This window comes from Neoarius graeffei, chromosome 13, assembly GCF_027579695.1.
Source record: "Neoarius graeffei isolate fNeoGra1 chromosome 13, fNeoGra1.pri, whole genome shotgun sequence".
NCBI classification, from domain to species: Eukaryota; Metazoa; Chordata; class Actinopteri; order Siluriformes; family Ariidae; genus Neoarius; species Neoarius graeffei.
The window spans coordinates 56,384,296-56,407,148 of NC_083581.1; the positions used below are offsets into that span (position 1 = coordinate 56,384,296).

Genomic DNA, 22,853 nt, shown 5'->3' on the forward strand with positions numbered 1-22,853 from the left:
GGAATCCCTTGCGGATTTCCCACTGGAACAATCGCGAGACGAGACTCTGCGACACGCATTTGACCAAGTGAGAGTAATCGATGGTCAAACGCTCCAGCCGAACGCCACCCCGTCCTTCCCCTATTTTTCCATTTTGAAGGATAGGTTATACCGAGTGACGCAGGACACTCAGACAAAAGAGCAAGTCACCCAGTTGTTAATTCCAAAGAGCCGCCGGGAATTGGTATTCCAGGCGGCTCACTTTAATCCCATGGCGTGACACCTCGGGCAGGATAAGACACTCGCCCGGATAATGGCCTGATTCTATTGGCCGGGGATTCGCGGCGACGTCCGTAAGTGGTGTACGGAGTGCCGCGAATACCAATTAGTAAATCCAGCAGCCATTCCAAAAGTGCCCTTGCGCCCCCTACCATTAATCGAGACCCCGTTTGAAAGAATTGGGATGGATCTCGTCGGGCCATTAGATCGGTCAACACGAGGGTACCGCTTTATATTGGTTCTCGTGGACTATGCAACGCGATACCCGGAAGCGGTGCCTCTCCGCAATATCTCCGCACGTAGTATTGCAGAGGCCCTCTTCCACGTCATCTCCCGGGTCGGAATCCCGAAAGAGATTCTGACTGACCAAGGCACCTCGTTTATGTCACGAACACTGAGCGAACTGTATGGGCTATTGGGTATTAAGCCGATCCGCACCAGCGTGTATCACCCACAGACAGACGGTTTAGTTGAACGGTTCAATCGCACCCTCAAGAATATTATCAAAAAATTCGTAAGTGAGGACGCATGTAACTGGGATAAATGGCTCGAACCCTTGTTGTTTGCAGTGCGAGAGGTCCCCCAAGCCTCCATGGGGTTCTCCCCGTTTGAATTATTGTATGGGCATAAGCCGCGCGGCATCTTAGATGTACTGCGGGAAAATTGGGAGGAGGGACCTTCACAGAGCAAAAATGAAATTCAGTACGTTATGGATCTGCGTGCAAAACTCCACACGCTCACCCACCTAACTCAGGAGAATTTGCGGCAGGCCCAGGAACGGCAAACCCGCCTGTACAACAAGGGCACGCACCTTAGAGAGTTCACTCCGGGAGATGAGGTACTCGTCCTGTTGCCCACATCGAGCTCCAAATTAGTTGCCAAGTGGCAAGGGCCCTTTGAGGTCACACGGCGAGTCGGGAACGTCGACTATGAGGTTAGGCGAACGGACAGGGAGGGGGCGCTACAGATCTACCACCTCAATCTGCTGAAACTCTGGAACGAGGAGGTCCCCGTGGCGTTAGTGTCGGTAGTTCCGGAGAAGGCGGAGCTGGGGCCGGAGGTCCAAAAAGGGTCATTGGCATCTCGCACCTCTCTGGTCCCCTGTGGAGACCGCCTCTCCCCGACCCAACTCACGGAGGTCGCCCAGTTGCAGACCGAGTTTTCGGATGTGTTCTCACCCCTGCCCGGTCGCACCAACCTCATGGAACACCACAGAGAGACGCCCCCGGGGGTGGTAGTGCGTAGCCGTCCTTATAGATTACCTGAACACAAAAAAAAGGTGGTTCGGGAAGAACTTCAGGCTATGCTCGAAATGGGCATCGTCGAGGAGTCCCACAGTGACTGGAGCAGCCCGGTGGTCTTGGTTCCCAAGGCCGACGGCTCGGTCCGGTTCTGTGTGGACTATAGAAAAGTCAACGCGGTGTCTAAATTCGATGCGTACCCAATGCCTCGTATTGATGAGCTGCTCGATCGACTAGGCACGGCTCGCTTTTACTCGACACTGGATTTGACGAAGGGATATTGGCAGATCCCCTTGACTCCATTATCCCGGGAAAAAACGGCCTTCTCCACACCGTTTGGCTTACACCAGTTCGTCACACTTCCGTTTGGGCTGTTTGGGGCGCCCGCTACGTTTCGGCGGCTGATGGACCGGGTCCTCCGCCCCCACGCCACCTATGCGGCCGCTTACTTAGATGACATCATTTATAGTAATGACTGGCAGCGGCACCTGCAACATCTGAGGGCCGTCCTTAGGTTGCTGAGGCGGGCGGGGCTCACGGCCAACCCGAAGAAGTGTGCGATTGGGCGGGTGGAAGTACGGTATCTGGGCTTCCACTTGGGTAACGGGCAGGTGCGTCCCCAAATTAATAAGACAGCAGCGATTGCGGCCTGCCCAAGACCAAAAAGGGGGTGAGACAGTTCCTGGGGCTGGCTGGCTATTATCGTAGGTTTATACCTAATTATTCGGATGTCACCAGCCCGCTGACTGACCTCACTAAAAAGGGGGCGCCAGATCCGGTCCAGTGGATGGAGCAGTGCCAGCGGGCTTTCTCTGAGGTAAAGGCTGCACTGTGTGGAGGGCCACTTTTGCACTCCCCTGACTTCTCTCTCCCTTTTTTGTTACAGACGGATGCGTCGGACAGAGGGCTGGGGGCTGTTTTGTCCCAGCGGGTGGGGGGAGAGGACCGCCCAGTGTTATACATCAGCCGATAGCTGTCAGTGCGTGAGGGGCACTACAGCACCATCGAGAAAGAGTGCCTGGCGATCAAGTGGGCGGTCCTCGCCCTCCGGTACTACATGCTGGGGCGCTCTTTCACCCTCTGTTCGGACCACGCGCCCCTCCAGTGGCTCCACCGCATGAAGGATGCCAACGCGCGGATCACCCGTTGGTATCTGGTGCTCCAACCTTTCAACTTCAAGGTGGTCCACAGGCCGGGGGTGCAGATGGTCGTGGCGGACTTCCTCTCCCGTCAAGGGGGGGGGAGAGTCGGCTGCGGGCCGGACGGGTGCCCGGCCTGAGTCGGGCGGTGGGGGTATGTGGCAGCGGGGGCGTGGTCAAGCGCCGGTCTGTGACAGGAGGGCGGAGTTGGGGAAGGTAAGTGGCAGAATCGCTTCACCTGAGTGTAATTAGCCTGTTTGTGTGTGTTCCCCCCAGTAAACCGCGCCTTATTTAAGGAGGGAGAGTAAGAGCGGAGGGGAGCTCGCCGAGAGGAGATTCACGAGTGTGTGTGTGTGTGTGTGTGTGTGTGTGTGTGTGAACCTCAGTGTGTGTTTTTGTGTGTGCCCGACTGAAAAGTGCGGCAATAAAAGCGCAATATTTAATCCTGATCTCTGTCCTGCCGTCTTCTGTGCTCCACCCACACGTTAAACCCGCTACAATGGCCTACAGTGCAAAAAAATCCATCTCAAAATATTAGAGTATTTCATTTCAAGTTTGAATAAAACAGAATAAATACCATGTATCTCTCGGTCTAGTTCAGTACACACAACCACAATCATGGAGGAAGACTGCTGACTTGATAGTTGTCCAGAAGACGATCATCGACACCCTTCACAAGGAGAGTAAGCCACAGAAGGTCATTGCTGAAAAGGCTGGCTGGAAAAGGTGCACAAGCAACAGGGATGGCTGCAGCCTTGAGAGGATTGTCAAGAAAAGTTGATTCAAGAACTTGGGAGAGCTTCACAAGGAGTGGACTGAGGCTGGTGTCAGTGCATCAAGAGCCACCACACACACACGTGTTCAGGAAAGGGGTTACAACTGTCGCATTCCTAATATCAAGCCTTTCCTGAACCAGAGACAGCATCAGAAGTGTCTTACCTGGGCTAAGGAAAGAAAGAACTGGACTGTTGCTCAGTGGTCCAAAGTCCTCTTTTCAGATGGAAGTAAATTTTGCATTTAATTTGGAAATCAATGTCCTAGAGTCTGGAGGAAGAGTGAAGAGGCACAGAAACCAAGGTGTTTGAAGTCCAGTGTGAAGTTTCCACAGTCTGTGATGATTTGGGGTGCCGTATCATCTGCTGGTGTTGGTCCACTGTGTTTTATCAAGTCCAAAGTCAGTGCAGTCGTCTACCAGGAGATTTTAGAGCACTTTATGCTTCCATCTGCTGACAAGCTTTATGGAGATGCTGATTTCCTTTTACAGTAGGACTTAGCACCTGCCCACAGTGCCAAAACTATTACCAAATGGTTTGCTGACCATGATATTACTGTGCTTGATTGGCCAGCCAACTCGCCTGACCTGAACCCCAGAGAGAATCTATGGGGTATTTTCAAGAGGAAGATGAGAAACACCCGACTCAAAAAGACACTTGAGCTAAAGGTTACTGACGTCAAAGCAAAATGGACTTCAGTAACACCTCAGCAGTGCCACAGGCTGATTGCCTCCATGCCACACCACATTGATGCAATAATTCATGGTAAAGGAGCCCCAACCAAGTATTGAGTATATAAACGACATACTTTTCAGAAGTTGGACATTTCTGTATTGTAAATAGTTTTTTGATTGATCTTAGGAAATACTTTAATATTTTGATATACTGGATTTCAATTTTCCATGAGCTATAAGCCATAATAATCAAAATTAAAACAAAAAAGGCTTGAAATATTTCACTTTACATGTAATGTATGTAGAATATATGAAAGTTTACCATTTTGAATTAAATTATGAAAATAAAATTCACAATATTCTAATTGTTTGAGATGCATTAGTATAATCCTTGGATCATAAAAACAGGGGTCATTGATGAATTGTTTTTCTGATTACAGAATCCGATTGATTTATAATATCATGGTTGTGTAATAATCATATCTATACATATCTTTAAATTGCACCAATTAACAGAGATATAAAAGTAGAGCTTTTCACATATTAATTCACCCCCCCCCCCCCCCCATATTTTTTTAAGACATCCTTGAACATATGGATTACATCTAGACTCTCCAAATGTGAAACAGTGTAAATGTAGCTGTCAATATTCACACTGGCATTAATTTAACATCGGGAGAACATTCCAGGGTTTTTTTTTCATGACACCCTTCAGTTCCATCTGCATGCTTCCAGCAGTAGACACAATCAAATAACTGGCCCTCTGGTTTTATTGAATTTAACCAGTTTATTTTTTAACAGTCAGGACTAAAAGAACACAAGAGGAAAAATGAGGATTTAACTTAACAGATTGACTGTATTGTCATCAGTTTTCCCTAGAAATATACTTTCAGTATTTATCAATAATATTGACATCTCATCTCATTATCTCTACTTGAATTACAGTTTGAGTATCGGAAACATTCCACATTTTACTCTTTCCACTTTTTCTTTACACTTTCACCAGTTATAGGTTTTGTTTTCATCTGTACTGCATGCTTTATCTTACAACCCTGATTCCAAAAAAGTTGGGACAAAGTACAAATTGTAAATAAAAACAGAATGCAATAATTTACAAATCTCAAAAACTGATATTGTATTCACAATAGAACATAGACAACATATCAAATGTCAAAAGTGAGACATTTTGAAATTTCATGCCAAATATTGACTCATTTGAAATTTCATGACAGTAACACATCTCAAAAAAGTTGGGACAGGGGCAATAAGAGGCTGGAAAAGTTAAAGGTACAAAAAAGGAACAGCTGGAGGACCAAATTGCAACTCATTAGGTCAATTGGCAATAGGTCATTAACATGACTGGGTATAAAAAGAGCATCTTGGAGTGGCAGCGGCTCTCAGAAGTAAAGATGGGAAGAGGATCACCAATCCCCCTAATTTTGCGCCGACAAATAGTGGAGCAATATCAGAAAGGAGTTCGACAGTGTAAAATTACAAAGAGTTTGAACATACACAATATTGCCAAAAGTATTTGCTCACCCATCCAAATTATCGGAATCAAGTGTTCCAATCACTTCCATGGCCACAGGTGTATAAAATCAAGCACCTAGGCATGCAGACTGTTTTTACAGTTTGGAGCTGGCCCCTTCGTCTTCCAACACGACTGTGCACCAGTGCACAAAGCAAGGTCCATAAAGACATGGATGACAGAGTCTGGTGTGGATGAACTTGACTGGCCTGCACAGAGTCCTGACCTCAACCCGATAGAACACCTTTGGGATGAATTAGAGCGGAGACTGAGAGCCAGGCCTTCTCGTCCAACATCAGTGTGTGACCTCACAAATGCGCTTCTGGAAGAATGGTTAAAAATTCCTATAAACACACTCCTAAACCTTGTGGACAACCTTCCCAGAAGAGTTGAAGCTGTTCTAGCTGCAAAGGGTGGACTGACGTCATATTGAACCCTATGGATTAGGAATGGGATGTCACTTAAGCTCATATGTGAGTCAAGGCAGGTGAGCAAATACTTTTGGCAATATAGTGTATCAACATAGTGCATAATATCATCAAAAGATTCAGAGAATCTGGAAGAATCTCTGTACGTAAGGGTCAAGGCTGGAAAACCATACTGGGTGCCCGTGATCTTCGGGCCTTTAGACGGCACTGCATCACATACAGGCATGCTTCTGTATTGGAAATCACAAAATGGGCTCAGGGATATTTCCAGAGAACATTATCTGTGAACACAATTCACCGTGCCATCCGCCGTTGCCAGCTAAAACTCTATAGTTCAAAGAAGAAGCCGTATCTAAACATGATCCAGAAGCGCAGGTGTCTTCTCTGGGCCAAGGCTCATTTAAAATGGACTGTGGCAAAGTGGAAAACTGTTCTGTGGTCAGACAAATCAAAATTTGAAGTTCTTTATGGAAATCAGGGACGCCATGTCATTCGGACTAAAGAGGAGAAGAATGACCCAAGTTGTTATCAGCGCTCAGTTCAGAAGCCTGCATCTCTAATGGTATGGGGTTGCATTAGTCCGTGTGGCATGGGCAGCTTACACATCTGGAAAGACACCATCAATGCTGAAAGGTATATCCAGCTTCTAGAGCAACATATGTTCCCATCCAGACGACGTCTCTTTCAGGGAAGACCTTGCATTTTCCAACATGACAATGCCAAACCACATACTGCATCAGTTACAGCATCATGGCTGCGTAGAAGAAGGGTCCAGGTACTGAACTGGCCAGCCTGCAGTCCAGATCTTTCACCCATAGAAAACATTTGGCGCATCATAAAACGGAAGATACGACAAAAAAGACCTAAGACAGTTGAGCAACTAGAACCCTACATTAGACAAGAATGGGTTAACATTCCTATCCCTAAACTTGAGCAACTTGTCTCCTCAGTCTCCAGACGTTTACAGACTGTTGTAAAGAGAAAAGGGGATGTCTCACAGTGGTAAACATGGCCTTGTCCCAACTTTTTTGAGAGGTGTTGTTGTCATGAAATTTAAAATCACCTATTTTTTCTCTTTAAATGATACATTTTCTCAGTTTAAACATTTGATATGTCATCTATGTTCTATTCTGAATAAAATATGGAATTTTGAAACTTCCACATCATTGCATTCTGTTTTTATTTACAATTTGTACTTTGTCCCAACTTTTTTGGAATTGGGGTTGTATATAGGTCACATCCTCCCAAAGATTTTACGTCATATTTAGAGTTTTACTGGAAAATTTACTGGTGTCATGTGGCTGGCTCGAAAACAATCTGCTCACAAAAATTATTTTTCGAGAGAATTATTTTTCGCTCATTCAGGCTCTCAAAAGACAATTACCTCTATTCAAAAAGATTTTCTCTGAAGTAGCATTCAGGACCTTCGGGACTCCGACACGGAGCACAAGACATCTTAACATTTCACATTTTTACCACCTGTTTAATGAATGCAAAGCATTAGATAGCTGAATATAAATCTGACTCAGTATTTAAATGTCATGCTATTTTACATCTCCATGCAGCAGCAGATTTCTATCAGGCCTCGTTGGCTTTGATAATAAGTCTCAGAGCTTTCACACTGGAGCCATCTCAATGATGCTCTATCAATTTATTATTAGCTTAATGAACCAGAAACAGGGAAAATCAGCTAGAGCTGGACTAGAGCTTCACTAGCACAAATGATTTCATATTTTCAAAACACTTTACATTATTGTGCTTTTGCCTTTTAATTCAGAGTGAGCTGTGGTTTCAGAGTTACAATTTAATTCACCACAACTCAAACATTATTTTCATCTGCCATTTCACCTTTCATTTTGCTTAATGATGTCAGATATCTGTGGTCAGACAATAATGATGAGTCTGTGAACAACAGGATCAATTTTATGTTACACATGTCCTTAACAGTCCATTTTATTGGCAGGAGAAATACAGTGACCTCCTCAATGATACCTGCTGAGGCTTTACACACTTGTTCTTATGAAAAGTCTTCTTCCTTCTATAAAGTCTTGCCATAAATCACTGTAGGTGAGTTTGTTAGCTCAGTCAATTCTGGAAATAAGGATCACCAGGAATGTCATGAATGAAGACTATATTTTGGACAAACTGCAACAAACAGGGTACGTAAGGTCTCAGACTACCAAGGATTTACAGCGCAAACCAAAATGAGCAGAAACAATGGTCAAATCATGAATGACAAAAATGTCCAGAGACTTCCTCAGACAGCCGATGGTCACATTATTGGGTAGAAAGTTGAATAATGAAATAGCCGCCTGAAATGTAACATCAAGTTCACCAGCTTCCTTCCATTGGAGCAGTTTAGTTTACTGTTGTCCTGTTGGATTCCTAAAATGAATAATATACAAATAAGTTACTGTAATATTAATAAAGGGGAACAAAATAAAAATGCATACATACAAAATCTACAGTACTGTGCAAGAGTCTTAGGCACATGTAAAGAAATGCTGTCGACCAAAATGGCTTAAAAATAATTAAATGTTTCAAAAAAAAAAAAATCAAACAGCAGTAAGCCATAATAAATGAAACAAAGTCAGTATTTGGTGTGAGACGACCCTTTGCTTTACAAAAAAAAGTAGTCTCAGGCACAATGAGTGCAGTTTTATAAGGAAATGAGCTGTAGGTTTTACTGAGCATCTTACAGAACCAGCCACAGTTCTTCTGGACACTGACTGTCACACTTGCTTCTTAATTTCGCAGCAAAACCCAGCAGCCTTCATTATGTTTTCTTTTTTAATCTGAAAAGTGCTCTCTTATGGAATATGCAGTTAATTTTTCTGTAACATTTAATTTTGTGCTGGAAAACGAATGTCTGGAACTCTAAAATATTTTTGTAATGTTTTGACTTAATGTAGAAGTCATAAAATAGAAATCTATAACAAAGTTTGTATGAAAAAAAATGGTGCTTAAGACTTTTACCCAGTACTGTATTTAGAGATGTCCTAAAGAGGAAATTATTATCATATATTGTTATACATACAGGACACTTTTTCAATGGAATAAAAACGTGTTCTATTCCCTTTTAGTGGGTTTCGTTCATTTGGTTTGATAGCATGCAATATTGTTAGCATATCGCTTATCCTACATCTACCCAATGGAGAATGAGCGTTGAATATGCTTTATGATATTGCATGTTTGTCAAAATAACGACGTCACAAGTTGGACATGTAAAACTTCCGCGCTAGTGAGCGACTGTGACAATTTGTAAACAAACATGGCCGCCAGGTCTGCTTTGTTAAATACGGAAGATTTTGAGAGAATTTTGAAAGAGAAAGATGTGTTGAACACCTGAAAGGAACGTAGTATAATAATAATAATATTGGGCGGCATGGTGGTGTAGTGGTTAGCGCTGTCGCCTCACAGCAAGAAGGTCCTGGGTTCGAGCCCCGGGGCTGGCGAGGGCCTTTCTGTGTGGAGTTTGCATGTTCTCCCCGTGTCCGCGTGGGTTTCCTCCGGGTGCTCCGGTTTCCCCCACAGTCCAAAGACATGCAGGTTAGGTTAACTGGTGACTCTAAATTGACCGTAGGTGTGAATGTGAGTGTGAATGGTTGTCTGTGTCTATGTGTCAGCCCTGTGATAACCTGGTGACTTGTCCAGGGTGTACCCCGCCTTTCGCCCGTAGTCAGCTGGGATAGGCTCCAGCTTGCCTGCGACCCTGTAGAAGGATAAAGCGGCTAGAGATAATGAGATGAGATAATAATAATAATAATATTGGGCGGCATGGTGGTGTAGTGGTTAGCGCTGTCACCTCACAGCAAGAAGGTCTGGGTTCGAGCCCCGTGGCTGGTGAGGGCCTTTCTGTGTGGAGTTTGCATGTTCTCCCCGTGTCCGCGTGGGTTTCCTCCGGGTGCTCCGGTTTCCCCCACAGTCCAAAGACATGCAGGTTAGGTGAACTGGCGACTCTAAATTGACCGTAGGTGTGAGTGTGAATGGTTGTCTGTGTCTATGTGTCAGCCCTGTGATGACCTTGCGACTTGTCCAGGGTGTACCCCGCCTTTCGCCCGTAGTCAGCTGGGATAGGCTCCAGCTTGCCTGCGACCCTGTAGAACAGGATAAAGCGGCTAGAGATAATGAGATGAGATGAATAATAATATTGGTTGGCTTTGTTTCGTGGTATATCAGATATATTCCATTCAGCTGGCATGATATTGAACTCGTCTTTGACTTGTTCAATATCATACTAGCTGAATGGAATATATCTGATATACCACTCAACACCAGCCAATATTATTTAAATATTATATGGTAATGGTTAAAGAAATCTGAGTAAAGGCCTATTTGGACTGCACTAATCTTACATGTAATTATTACCGGATTTTTTGATCCCATCCAAATCAGTCATGTTAATCCTTTTAACAGACTTTGCATGGACACATTTGGAAAGATGAACCCCAAGTAATATTGACATGTTGGTCAAAATTTCATTATATTCTGTGGGGAAATAAGTTTATTGCTTTTTCTTCAGTAAACAAAATCGGGTACGTTTAAAAGGACAGAGAAGAAATTCTTCTGGGTGATTTTAGGTAATTTACTGAGTTCCTAGCACAAGTTTAACCTACAGATACATCATGATCATGTGACTTACTAATGCCCAAGTGCAACATGTGCAGCCAAAAACCCTACAACAAGCAGTTTTAATACAGGTCAAAACAAACTGTTTATATTAAACGAGGTGTACGTAGTATGCATGGGATATTTTGTGTGTGTGTGTGTGTGTGATGAAGACACTCCCATCTCTGTGATTTATACAGAGATCACATAGCCTGTGCAATTACAATTACTACAGACATCCTCTGGCAACACTGCTTAACAGACATACACCAATCAGTCATAACATTAAAACCACCTGCCTAATATTGTGTAGGTCCCTCTTGTGCCACCAAAACAGTTCTGACACATTAGGGCATGGACTCCATAAGACCGCTGATGGTGTGCTCTAGTATCTGGCACCAAGACTTTAGCAGCAGTTCCTTTAAGCTCTGTAAGCTGCAAGGTGGGCCTCCATGGATCAGACTTGTTTGTCCAGCGCATCCCACAAATGCTTGATCGAATTGAGATTTGGAGAAATTGGAGGCCAAGTCAACAACTTGAACTCTTTGTCATGGTCCTCAAACAATGGTCCTCATTTCTGAACAATGTTTACAGTGTAGCAGGGCACATTATGCTGCTGAAAGAGGCCACTGCCATTAAGGAATACTGCTCAGAGGTGTGACCAGAATGGCATGTGTAGGTGGGCAGTTAGCTCATCTGGGGGGGGGGCAGAAAACAATACCTGAAAAATCGGTGGAAAACCACTACTACAATTACTAGGCCTAATAGTCCAATAATAATAATAATAATAATAATAATAATAATAGTAATAATTCAATTCGGTAATCAAAATATGGTCACACTAGCATAAATCATGACCGTCAATTTTGTTAACAGTGTGGAATTTTTTTATGGAGTTTTTGTTTTGTTTTGTTTTTGTAAAGAAAAAAAAACTAACTTTTTTTTAAAAGCCTGGCTATGCTGAATGGAAATTTAAATGTTGACATTGAAAATGTTGGGATGCACTGGTCTTCATGAATAGCTGACCTTTGACCTGGACCATTATCTACAGTACAAGTCTGCGGTTACACTTAGCAAATTCTGAAACAAATTCATTCATGTCTAGATTTTCTGTGATTTCCTTCTCATGTGCCAGAATGACTAAATTTTTCTTCCTTGAATGCAGCATTGTTCTGCGTAGTGGAGTGAGGATGCGGTTCAAGGTGGAGAAAGAGCTTTCGCATGCAGCTGAAGACACGCCAATGACAAGTGCTGTGACATATATTGAATGCAATATGGGGAAGGCCTCTTTGTACTGCTGAATGCATTTGCATGCTTCAGAGAGGTTAGCATCAGTTGACAATTTATTGAGCAACATTGCTTTTGCCACAGAAATTTCATTTTGCAAGCTTATGCTGTTAAGCTCTGTGCCTGCAAGCACCTGAAGTGGTTTCAGGAGAGAGGGCTCAAGAAAGGACTTTGATTTTGGCAGGAGAAATGATGTGGACCTCATCAGTTCAACATTTCTCTGAGAGAATCTTGTCTCCATCTCTACAATAGCTCTGTCAAGAATGTTTAACATGGCCCTTTTAAAAGTTTGATTAGGAGCTATTTGGTCATCAGAATGCCCAAGTGTTGACAAGACAACGCTATCACCAAGCTGTGAATTAACTTTGCGTTTTCTTTTAGGTGGGGGCGAATTGGTAGGCCTACTTCCACCCTGAGAGAAATGCTCCTGCCAGAATGAGTCACTCCTCATCTTCAGAGTAGCCAGTGAAGCTGTCACCACCTCCCCAGCAGTGCTCATATCCACTGCTTGGGCCTGCAGAATGGCATTAGCTGGTTTCAGTGCACCAAGGACCTGAAGGAGGAACTTTCCTGTGTTAAAGAAACACTGTCGTTTTAATTGGGTCGAAAGACCCAATGCCTCTGTGCTGATGTCAAAAGGAGCAGTGTCATCCTCTGCTACATCTGAGAGAAGCCCTCTGATTGTGTCCTCATTGGTGACAATGGACTTCGTGACCTCATAATGACTGGTCCACCGTATTTCCAGTAGTCGTTTCAGTGTAGGTCTGTGACAAAATGTGTTTAAAGAATTTGACCAGTCAAAGAACTTCTTTGCCAGGGGTTCTGCTTCCATTGCGTGAACCACTGCCAAATGGAGCTGGTGGTTGTAGCAGTGCACGTATGGAATGTACTTCCCCACTTTGTTTTGCAACAAAGCTTGGACATCACCCCTTCCCCCAGACATGACAGACGCACCATCATAGCACTGACACACTAAATTGTCTGGTCTGTAACCCAGGTCAGTCAAATGTGAAAGAATGTGGTCGGAAATGTACTCAGCATCAAGCTGATGTAGTTCAATTAATCCAATTAGGTGTTCCTTGGGGACAGAGTTTTGGACAAATCTAATTACTACAGACAAATTCTCTATGTTACAGCGATCTCTGGTACCATCACTTTTAATGCAAAGTCCAGGAGAGTCTGCTTTCTCGTATCTGGCTTGGATATTGTTTAGCACCATTTTGGTGAGGGTTTCAATTATTTCATTTTGTATTACGTTTGACATGTATTTTGCATTGTCTGGGATATGTTTTACAATTTCTGCCAATTTCTCATCTTTTTTGACTGTATATTCAAAAAACTTCAGGAAAAGTCCCTCCTCCCCACCCTCGTGATTGTGACCACGCAGAGCCAGTTCATTGACAGCCAGGAACTGAACGGCCTCCCCAATGCTCTTCACATAGTACCTGTTTTTTTCTATCTGCGTTTGACCCAGCAGGTGAGCTATGCTTTCACCCGTCTCTGCTCGACGCTGGTGTTCCTGCCACACAGACATTGATCTGACGTGCGGGAGACTCGACGCATGTTTTTGGAAGCCGGCGTCTTTTTCAAGGGCTTTTTTCCAATTTGTGAAGCCACGTTTGGTAAATATATCCTCGCGGTCCAAATGTGAAATGTTAAATTTGCGGCAGGCAAAGCAAAAGCTGGCATCGCGGATAACGGAATACTCGAGCCACGGTCGAGAATGATACCAGCTTGCACTAAAGCACCGAAGGGTTTGTCCAAATGGGCGCTTGGGGTAATTAGTTAAAATAGGCTGGGACGGGCTATCCATATTTAAGTCGGAAGGGACGTGCACATCAGAGGTTTGGGAGGACTGTGTACTTTGTGAAATGCAGGGGTTTTGAGTTCCTGAAGCGGCCACAGAACTGCAGGATGGCACAGACCTATTCAGATCCTGTGAAGGGCTTTGCTCCGCGTTGGCAGCAGCGGTGCTGGGCTCAACAGCGGAGTCAGAAGCTTGCGCAGCGACAGGGGCAGACGAGGTCTGCTTTTTAATGAGCCACCTATGCATGTCTTTTGGTGTTACGTACTAGTTAATAAAATGTTTTAATAATGTCTGTGTGGGTTATGCTTAATGGCTGGCTGCCTGCCTAGGCTGGCAATTCAACTAGCTAGCACAGTCTCCTAGTCTTAATAATAGCAGGCTAGCACAGGCAGACTGCTGTAACTAGCTGACTTATCTACACAAATCAACAAGTAAATGAAACGAACAAGCTCAACTCAACAAAAACTACTACCACTACTTTGTGAAAAGATGACAGAGAAGAACGAAATAGGAACTGTATGGGCACAAAGTAAACTCCCGCACAGCATTGTGCTTGCTAGTTGAATGGAGGAGGACTGACATGCCCCCTATTCAAACGAACCAACTGGAAAGCAGTTTTGACGATTGTTCTGCCCCTTAAGGTTACAGAGGGGGGAAACACGATAACAAAAAATAATTAAAGCTATAAACTTTGCAGATATATGCTGTTTTTAAATCAACACCAGCATTTATTCTACCAATACAAGACACAAACAGAGATCATAAATCGTGGCCTTTTTTCTGGCCAGTTTTCTTTGGATGGACAGGGCATTTCTCAGGGGGGCAGGACTTGTCCCTGGGGGGGCAGTGCCCACCCCAGCCCCCCCCGTGGCCACGCCCTGGATACTGCTGCCATGAAGGGGTGTACTTGGTCTCCAACAATATTTAAGTAGTGGTACGTCTTAAAGTAAAATCCACATGAATGCCAGGACCCAAGCTTTCCCAGCAGAACATTGTCCAGAGCATCACTCTGCCTCTGTTGGCTTACCTTGTTCTTACAGTGCATGCTGGTGCCATCTCTTCCCCAGGTAAGCAACACACACACCTGGCCATCCGCCTGATGTACCGGTAAAAGAAAACATGATTCATCAGACCAGGTCACCTTCTTCCATTGCTCCATGGTCTATTTCTGATGCTTATGTGTCCATTGTAGGTGCTTTTGGTGTTGGACATAGGTCAGCAGGATCAACATGGATACTCTGACCGGTTTGTGGCTACACAAGTAGCCAAGCAGCCTTTATTTGTCACACATTCACTCAAACACAGTCTTAAGCACTAAGTGAAATTTAACCTCTGCGTTTAACCCATTTGAAGCAGTGAACACACAAGTGAGCAATGAGCACACACAAATATCCAGAGCAGTGGGAAGCTATACTACAGCGCCCAGGGAGCAGTTGGGGTTTAGGTGCCTTGCTCAGGGGCACTTCAGCCCAACCTCAGCCCAAGGCTGCCCCATGTTAACTTAACCGCATGTCTTTGGACTGTGGGGGAAATTGGAGCACCCGAAGGAAATCCACACAGACATGGGGAGAACATGCAAACTCCACACAGAAAGGCCTCCATTGGCCACTGGGCTCGAACCCAGAACCTTCTTGCTGTGAGGTGACAGTGCTAATCACTACGCCCACAGACCCATTGCTGGGTTTCACATGTCGTCACATCTGCTTCATTAGTTATTCAGAACCTTAGCTGGTGGTCTACTGAAGCTCAGTTGACAAAGCGTTTGTATGGAGAAGGTGCATTGCTTGCATGAAAAATGCCTTACGCTTGCATTGTTTTAGGTTGTTCAAATCGATCAAACAGTGAAACTGATAAAAGTTTCTTCAGGGTTCCCCGTGAACTAATAAAAAAGGGTGAATGAACACAGGATTTCACAAAAAGATATCGAGAAAGGTGGCTTTTGAACCTCTCACTGAAATCGAAGGGAGCCAAGTCGAAGCACGCTCGAGTTTGCAGTGATCACTTCGTGAAAGGTTTGTATATCCCTCTCAGCTATGTCCTTAGTGTTTTCCAAATACTTTTCTTGCTATGTGTCGTTATTTTACGGTACTTTTTTTAGTAACGAAGCACTGAAGTCCCCGGCTGTTTCTTTGTTTACTCCTCAAAGTCCAGTTGCATGAAGGTCGCAACAAAATTCTTACCCAGTCATACAGTTACAATGCGCCGTGATCACTTCTCCGTCTTGTTTAACTAAGATCCAGGTCTTTAAAGGGGTTTCTGATGATCTTTGTGAATGATTTACCTGAGAGATAAGAGCCAACACAAGTGAGAATCAAGCGAACTATTGTTTGTTTACACTTCAACTTGCAGCACTTCACTGTAAAGACATGAATGAAAAGCTTTAAAAAACACATACTTGCACGAGCAAAAACAATACAGGAATCACTCGGCAGCGACTTGATACTGAGGTCTTTTACCCAGCCACATACAAAAAGTTGTAAGCCTCCATACTCTTCCATGCTTTCATCTGTTTTGCGGTGTAGAAGGACGTCTGCAACACCAGATAGTTCGAGATGTCGGGGAACTCGACTGAAGGGTAGTTTTCAAGATCGTATGACAAATCCTTCTTTCCCAGACTGTAGGGGTCGATTTCATTGCACATAGCAATCTTCTGAATAGATCTAAAGCGAGCAGTGGCTTCTAGATTACGAGCATACTCTGATAAGTTATTGCTAGTTGTTTGCACTACAACGGCCGTTTAGACCACCAGCTATTTCACTTCCGGTAAAACTACTAAGAAAAGTCACGTGACTGAAACCCAGCAATATGCAGCAAGCTGCAGTGTACTGTGTTTTCCAACACCTTTCTATCATAGCCACCAACTTTCTCAGTAATTTGTGTTCTTCTGTGGGATCGGCCTTCGGCGCCCATCACCCTGCCGCCAGTTCACCGGTTGTCTTTCCTTGGGCCACTTTTGGTAGGTACTAACCACTGCATACTGGGAACACCCCACAAGATGTGCCATTTTGGAGATGCTCAGACCCAGTCATCTAGCCATCACAAGGTCCCTCAGATCCTTACGCTTGCCCATTTTTTCTACTTCCAACACATCAACTTTGAGAACTAACTGTTCGTTTGGTGCCTAATATATCCCATCCCTTGACAGGTACCATTGTAATGAGACAATGTCATTCACTTCACCTTTCAGTGAATTTAATGTTATGGCTGATTGGTGTCTGTCTGAAAACGCAATCCCTTCTGAAAAGTATTTTAATCAATTCAGCAAATGAATCATCATTAGAATTGTTTAAATAACAACATAGTAACAGGCTCACAGTGGTGCAGGGTAGGTGTGGAGAAGACAACAAACCTTTGTTTTACACTGAACTGCTCCCACTGCTACAATGATGTATACGGATGAGTGTTCTGAAACACACACACACACACACACACACACTATTATTATTATACTTTGAATAATATCTCCATGTTAATTCATGCATATGAACCAGTTCTCACCCTGGTGGTTTTGATCTTGTTCCCAGAGTAGCACATCCAGCCCGAGTTGTCTGGCAGAGTCTTGCACTCTTCTCCCTCCAGACACGGTTCCATCTCACACCACCATTTCCCCACCACTATAGAGGCTGTGGGAAAGCACTCATAAACACGTTTTGCAGGTTGAAAGGAATAGTTCGCACGAAAGAAATAATATCATTGGTAATAAACCACTGAATGAATGTCAGTAACTAAGAATTGAGACGAGACTTATTGAGAAGTCCATGAGACTTATTTTACTTATTTTTAAAGTTCTTTATTATTGGGGTGTCTAGTCATGTTCCTGAAATTTTGGACTGCACAAGTTTGTACCAGTCCCTATAAAAGTCATTAAAGTGTGCTTTTTAACTGAATCAGCTGAATTAAATTAAAAAAAAAAGGATACATGTGTAAACACCCAGTTTCATGAGTTTTCCTTAGAACCCAGCATTATATTGGTTATGGCAGATGACAATAAATTACTGCTGAAGGCTGCAGCACTTTCAGCCTTCAGCAGTTCAAAAAAATAATATAGACAGATATTATTATAGATATTATATCAATATAGACTCAAAATAAAGGTGATGTCAACAGGTGACTGTAATCATGATTTGGTACAAAATCAGTATCCAGGAAAGGCCTAGTCTTTGAGGAGCAAAGCTGGGCTGAGGATCTCCAGTTTGTCAACAAATGCATGAAAAAAGTATTGGAATTTTTAAAAACAATGTTCCTGAAAGAAAAACAGGAAAGAGATTTGAATATTTCACCATCTATGGTGCATAATATCATTAAACAATTCAAGAAACCTGGAGGAATTTCAGTGTGTAAAGGGCAAGGGCGCAAGCCTAAGCTGAACACCTGTGATCTCTGATCCCTCAGACAGCACTGCATCAAGAACCGTCATTCATCTTTAGCTGATATAACCACATGGGCTCAGGATTACTTTGGCAAACCTGTGTCAAGCATGACAATCCAGAGTTACAGCTACGAATGCCAATTAAAACTTTATTGTGCAAAAAGGAAGCCTTATGCTAACTATCTTGAGAAGCAATATTGACTTCTCTGGGCTTGGAGGCATCTGGGATGGATCATCACACAGTGGAAACATGTATTGCAATCAGACAAATCAATATTCCAGGACGTTTTTTTTTGGAAGAAATGAACACTGTGTGCTCCAGACCAAAGACAAAAAAGGACCATCCAAACTGTTACCAGCAACAAGTCCAAAAGTCAGGGTCTGTCATGGTATGGGGTTGTGTCAGTGCCCTTGGGAAAGGTAACTTTCACTTCTGTGATGGAAGCATTAATGCAGAAAAGTACACTGAGATTTTGGAGCACCATATGCTGCTTTCAAGATGACATCTTTTCCAGGTATATTTCAACAAGACAATGTAAAACCACATTCTGCACACATTACAAAGGTGTGGCTGTGGAAGAAGAGGGTGTCTGTCTCGTCTGTCCCTAATAGAGAACGTGTGGCGAATTTTAAAACAAAAAATATGACAATGACGACCCCATACTGATGCACACCTTAAGATCTGTTTGCAGGAAGAATGGAACAAAATAACAGCTGAAACACTTCATCGCTTGGTGTCTTCAGTCTTTAAACATCTTTTGCGTGTTGTGAGGAGTGGCAACATTATAAAGTGGTAAATGCTTTGGTGTCCCAACTTTTTTTGAAATGTGTTGCAAGAATCAAAATTGAAACAGGTGTTTACTTTGAAAACAAACAACCAAACAAACAAAACATACAATGCATGAGGTAAAACATCAAATAATGCACTGTTGTATTGCTTTGAGTGCAATACAGATCAAAGATTATTTACAAATTATTGTTTTTAGTTTTAATTTCAATTTCAACATACTATCCCAACGTTTTCTGATTTGGGGTTTACATAACATTGCTACTACTTTTACTGTAGTTCCTGAATAATTCACAGTAATTACTGGATAATATTATTTAAGATGAAAAACTGAATAACAAGCCAGAACATAAAAGGACTTTTAGCATATTTCAAGAGTAACCTTGAAAGAATAACTAGGATGCCATTTTTATACTGTATTTCCAAGTTTAATGGTAGACTGCCTTTCAGATTTTTCAAGTTTAGGTCATAAAAAGAATTTTCCCTGAGACCCAATAATTTTTGTTTAGTGGGCCAAAAGCTACTGAATTCAAATCACAGACTTCCAATTTAATTAGGTTTTTTCCCCCTAATAGAAGAGTTATTGAATTTAGGGCCACGTGGCCCTAAATTCTCCACTATTTTTTCCTGCTTCACCATGACCCAATTCAAGATACTGGAAGAAGTGATCATGCATCACATGGTGGGCTTTCCCTGTTTGTGCAAGGCATTGTGGGATAAAAATTTGAAACAGGAGAGGGAAATGGAGGACGTGAATGTGCGAATGAAACGTGAAAGACTGACTACAGTAATGGAAAGTGAAAAGAAAAGATGTTATGTTGCGAAGGAAAGGAAACGCAGGACCAAACTAATAAATATCAGCAGTCAGCGAGCACCTCGGTGTGATCAGCTGTTTGTTTAGCGACAGAATGATGTAACTGTCAGTGCACGGTCAAAGGTAAACCGGCGGATGCGCACACGGACTTCCTCTGTCTCCTTGACTGTGTGAAGCGAGCGATTTCATGCACATTATTTGCTTTAATCCCCTCAAATTAAATAACTTCCCAGCCACAGAATGGCCTGATATGAGATATTACAGAAATAAACGTACGGTATATCACAATGACCAAATTTCAGAGGGAACTAAATTTCACTGATTTTATGAAGTCGAAAGTTCATCTCGCTTTAATATAACCCTTTTCATTATTGAAGTAACACCACCTATGCAAACTAAACGGTGTTGAGTGTCTATAAATAGAGTCTGACAGTCTGCATTTTTATACTTACACAGATTTAAGGACTTTTCTCTCACCATCCTGTATAAGTGATGATTAAGAAGTCAGTATCTAACATATTAGATTGTCTCAAAATTTGTCTTGCTTTCAGTTATACATGTTGCTCTGAAAAAGGCGTTATATGCATTACAGTGCTACATTGGTTCATTTGAATTCATTTCATCCTACATCAGCTACAAGTCTAAAACCGCATACACCTATAATTAAGACAGATATGCTGTCAGTAATGGGGGAAATTGACATAAATACAGTTTAAGTTCATGGTTCATTTCAATGACTTGTCAAAACCAGACAGTGTAGCCCTTATAAAAAGCTATCAATTTCACTCACTTTGCTCTGTTAAAAGAATGATAATTTTGAAATGGCAAGAACCAAGGCCATTATATGCAGAGAGGGAGAGCAATCTGGCACAGTGATAGGTGATTTATAACTGATGTGCTTTGAATGCTGAAAGCTTTTAAAGCTCTCATCATGCATATAGTCATATCGTAACAATAGAATAATGCTGATTTAAACTATGGCTTATTCAGGAGCAGTGTGAATGAGCTTTTTGTCCACATTTTAAACTTCCAGTAATATTTGTGTCAGCCATTGTACAACAGTATACATTAGTCACAACACTGTTAAATGAAAGTTTCAGTCTTCTTTTTCAAAATAGTATAAGTGACAACCTTTAGTGTCCCTATCTGACAGGACACCTGCATAACAAAACTACAACCCCGATTCCAAAAAAGTTGGGACAAAGTACAAATTGTAAATAAAAGCAGAATGCAATAATTTACAAATCTCAAAAACTGATATTGTATTCACAATAGAACATAGACAACATATCAAATGTCGAAAGTGAGACATTTTGAAATGTCATGCCAAATATTGGCTCATTTGAAATTTCATGACAGCAACACATCTCAAAAAAGTTGGGATAGGGGCAATAAAAGGCTGGAAAAGTTAAAGGTACAAAAAAGGAACAGCTGGAGGACCAAATTGCAACTCATTAGGTCAATTGGCAATAGGTAATTAACATGACTGGGTATAAAAAGAGCATCTTGGAGTGGCAGCGGCTCTCAGAAGTAAAGATGGGAAGAGGATCACCAATCCCCCTAATTCTGCGCCGACAAATAGTGGAGCAATATCAGAAAGGAGTTCGACAGTGTAAAACTGCAAAGAGTTTGAACATATCATCATGTACAGTGCATAATATCATCAAAAGATTTGGAGAATCTGGAAGAATCTCTGTGCGTAAGGGTCAAGGCCGGAAAACCATACTGGGTGCCCATGATCTTCGGGCCCTTAGAAGGCACTGCATCACATACAGGCATGCTTCTGTATTGGAAATCACAAAATGGGCTCAGGAATATTTCCAGAGAACATTTTCTGTGAACACAATTCACCGTGCCATCCGCCGTTGCCAGCTAAAACTCTATAGTTCAAAGAAGAAGCCGTATCTAAACATGATCCAGAAGCACAGACGTCTTCTCTGGGCCAAGGCTCATTTAAAATGGACTGTGGCAAAATGGAAAACTGTTCTGTGGTCAGACGAATCAAAATTTGAAGTTCTTTATGGAAATCAGGGACACCGTGTCATTCGGACTAAAGAGGAGAAGGACGACCCAAGTTGTTATCAGCGCTCAGTTCAGAAGCCTGCATCTCTGATGGTATGAGGTTGCATTAGTGCATGTGGCATGGGCAGCTTACACATCTGGAAAGACACCATCAATGCTGAAAGGTATATCCAGGTTCTAGAGCAACATATGCTTCCATCCAGACGACGTCTCTTTCAGGGAAGACCTTGCATTTTCCACCATGACAATGCCAAACCACATACTGCATCAATTACAGCATAATGGCTGCGTAGAAGAAGGGTCCGGGTACTGAACTGGCCAACCTGCAGTCCAGGTTTTTCACCCATAGAAAACATTTGGTGCATCATAAAACGGAAGATACGACAAAAAAGACCTAAGACAGTTGAGCAACTAGAATCCTACATTAGACAAGAATGGGTTAACATTCCTATCCCTAAACTTGAGCAACTTGTCTCCTCAGTCCCCAGACGTTTACAGACTGTTGTAAAGAGAAAAGGGAATGTCTCACAGTGATAAACATGGCCTTGTCCCAACTTTTTTGAGATGTGTTGTTGTCATGAAATTTAAAATCACCTAATTTTTCTCTTTAAATGATACATTTTCTCAGTTTAAACATTTGACATGTCATCTATGTTCTATTCTGAATAAAATATGGAATTTTGAAACTTCCACATCATTGCATTCTGTTTTTATTTAAAATTTGTACTTTGTCCCAACTTTTTTGGAGTCAGGGTTGTAATTGGAAAACTAAAAACATAGGCACTTGATTTACCATGTATCTATTTAATCTCTTGCGTGGTTGGAACCATCACTAAAACTGATTGAGCAAATAATGATTTTGTTTTGCTCCATTAAATGATTCATAAATAATGTGGGGGTAACTATAGAAATTTTGTCAAGCTTGCAATGTAATCTGTTTATAAATTCAACATGGTTGAAATTTTTCCCGACGACACTTTGTGAGGTGAGGAAGGAAGTGAGGGCATACACAAACTCTCAGGTTTATTAGAGCAAATCACAAATAATCATAAAGTGAAGCAGCGATCAAGGGACTCACAGAGAGCATTAAACAAATGTTATCCACTATCAAAGTCAAA

The 22,853-nt window shown here is 42.6% G+C and overlaps 1 protein-coding gene across 3 annotated transcripts in view; it reads right to left on the reverse strand.

Moving 5' to 3' along the window:
- Positions 1-7,962: 7,962 nt before the first annotated feature.
- Positions 7,963-22,853, reverse strand: part of tafa1a (TAFA chemokine like family member 1a) — a 119,516-nt gene continuing 104,625 nt past the window's right edge. For all 3 annotated transcript variants that reach the window (XM_060938092.1, XM_060938093.1, XM_060938091.1), the window contains exons 4-6: positions 17,242-17,366; positions 17,093-17,148; positions 7,963-8,426 (exon numbers count right to left, since the gene is read on the reverse strand). In XM_060938092.1, coding sequence (XP_060794075.1) covers positions 17,122-17,148; positions 17,242-17,366 — 152 coding nt within the window. In that variant the 3' untranslated portion in view covers positions 7,963-8,426; positions 17,093-17,121. The remainder of the gene's footprint in view (positions 8,427-17,092; positions 17,149-17,241; positions 17,367-22,853) is intronic.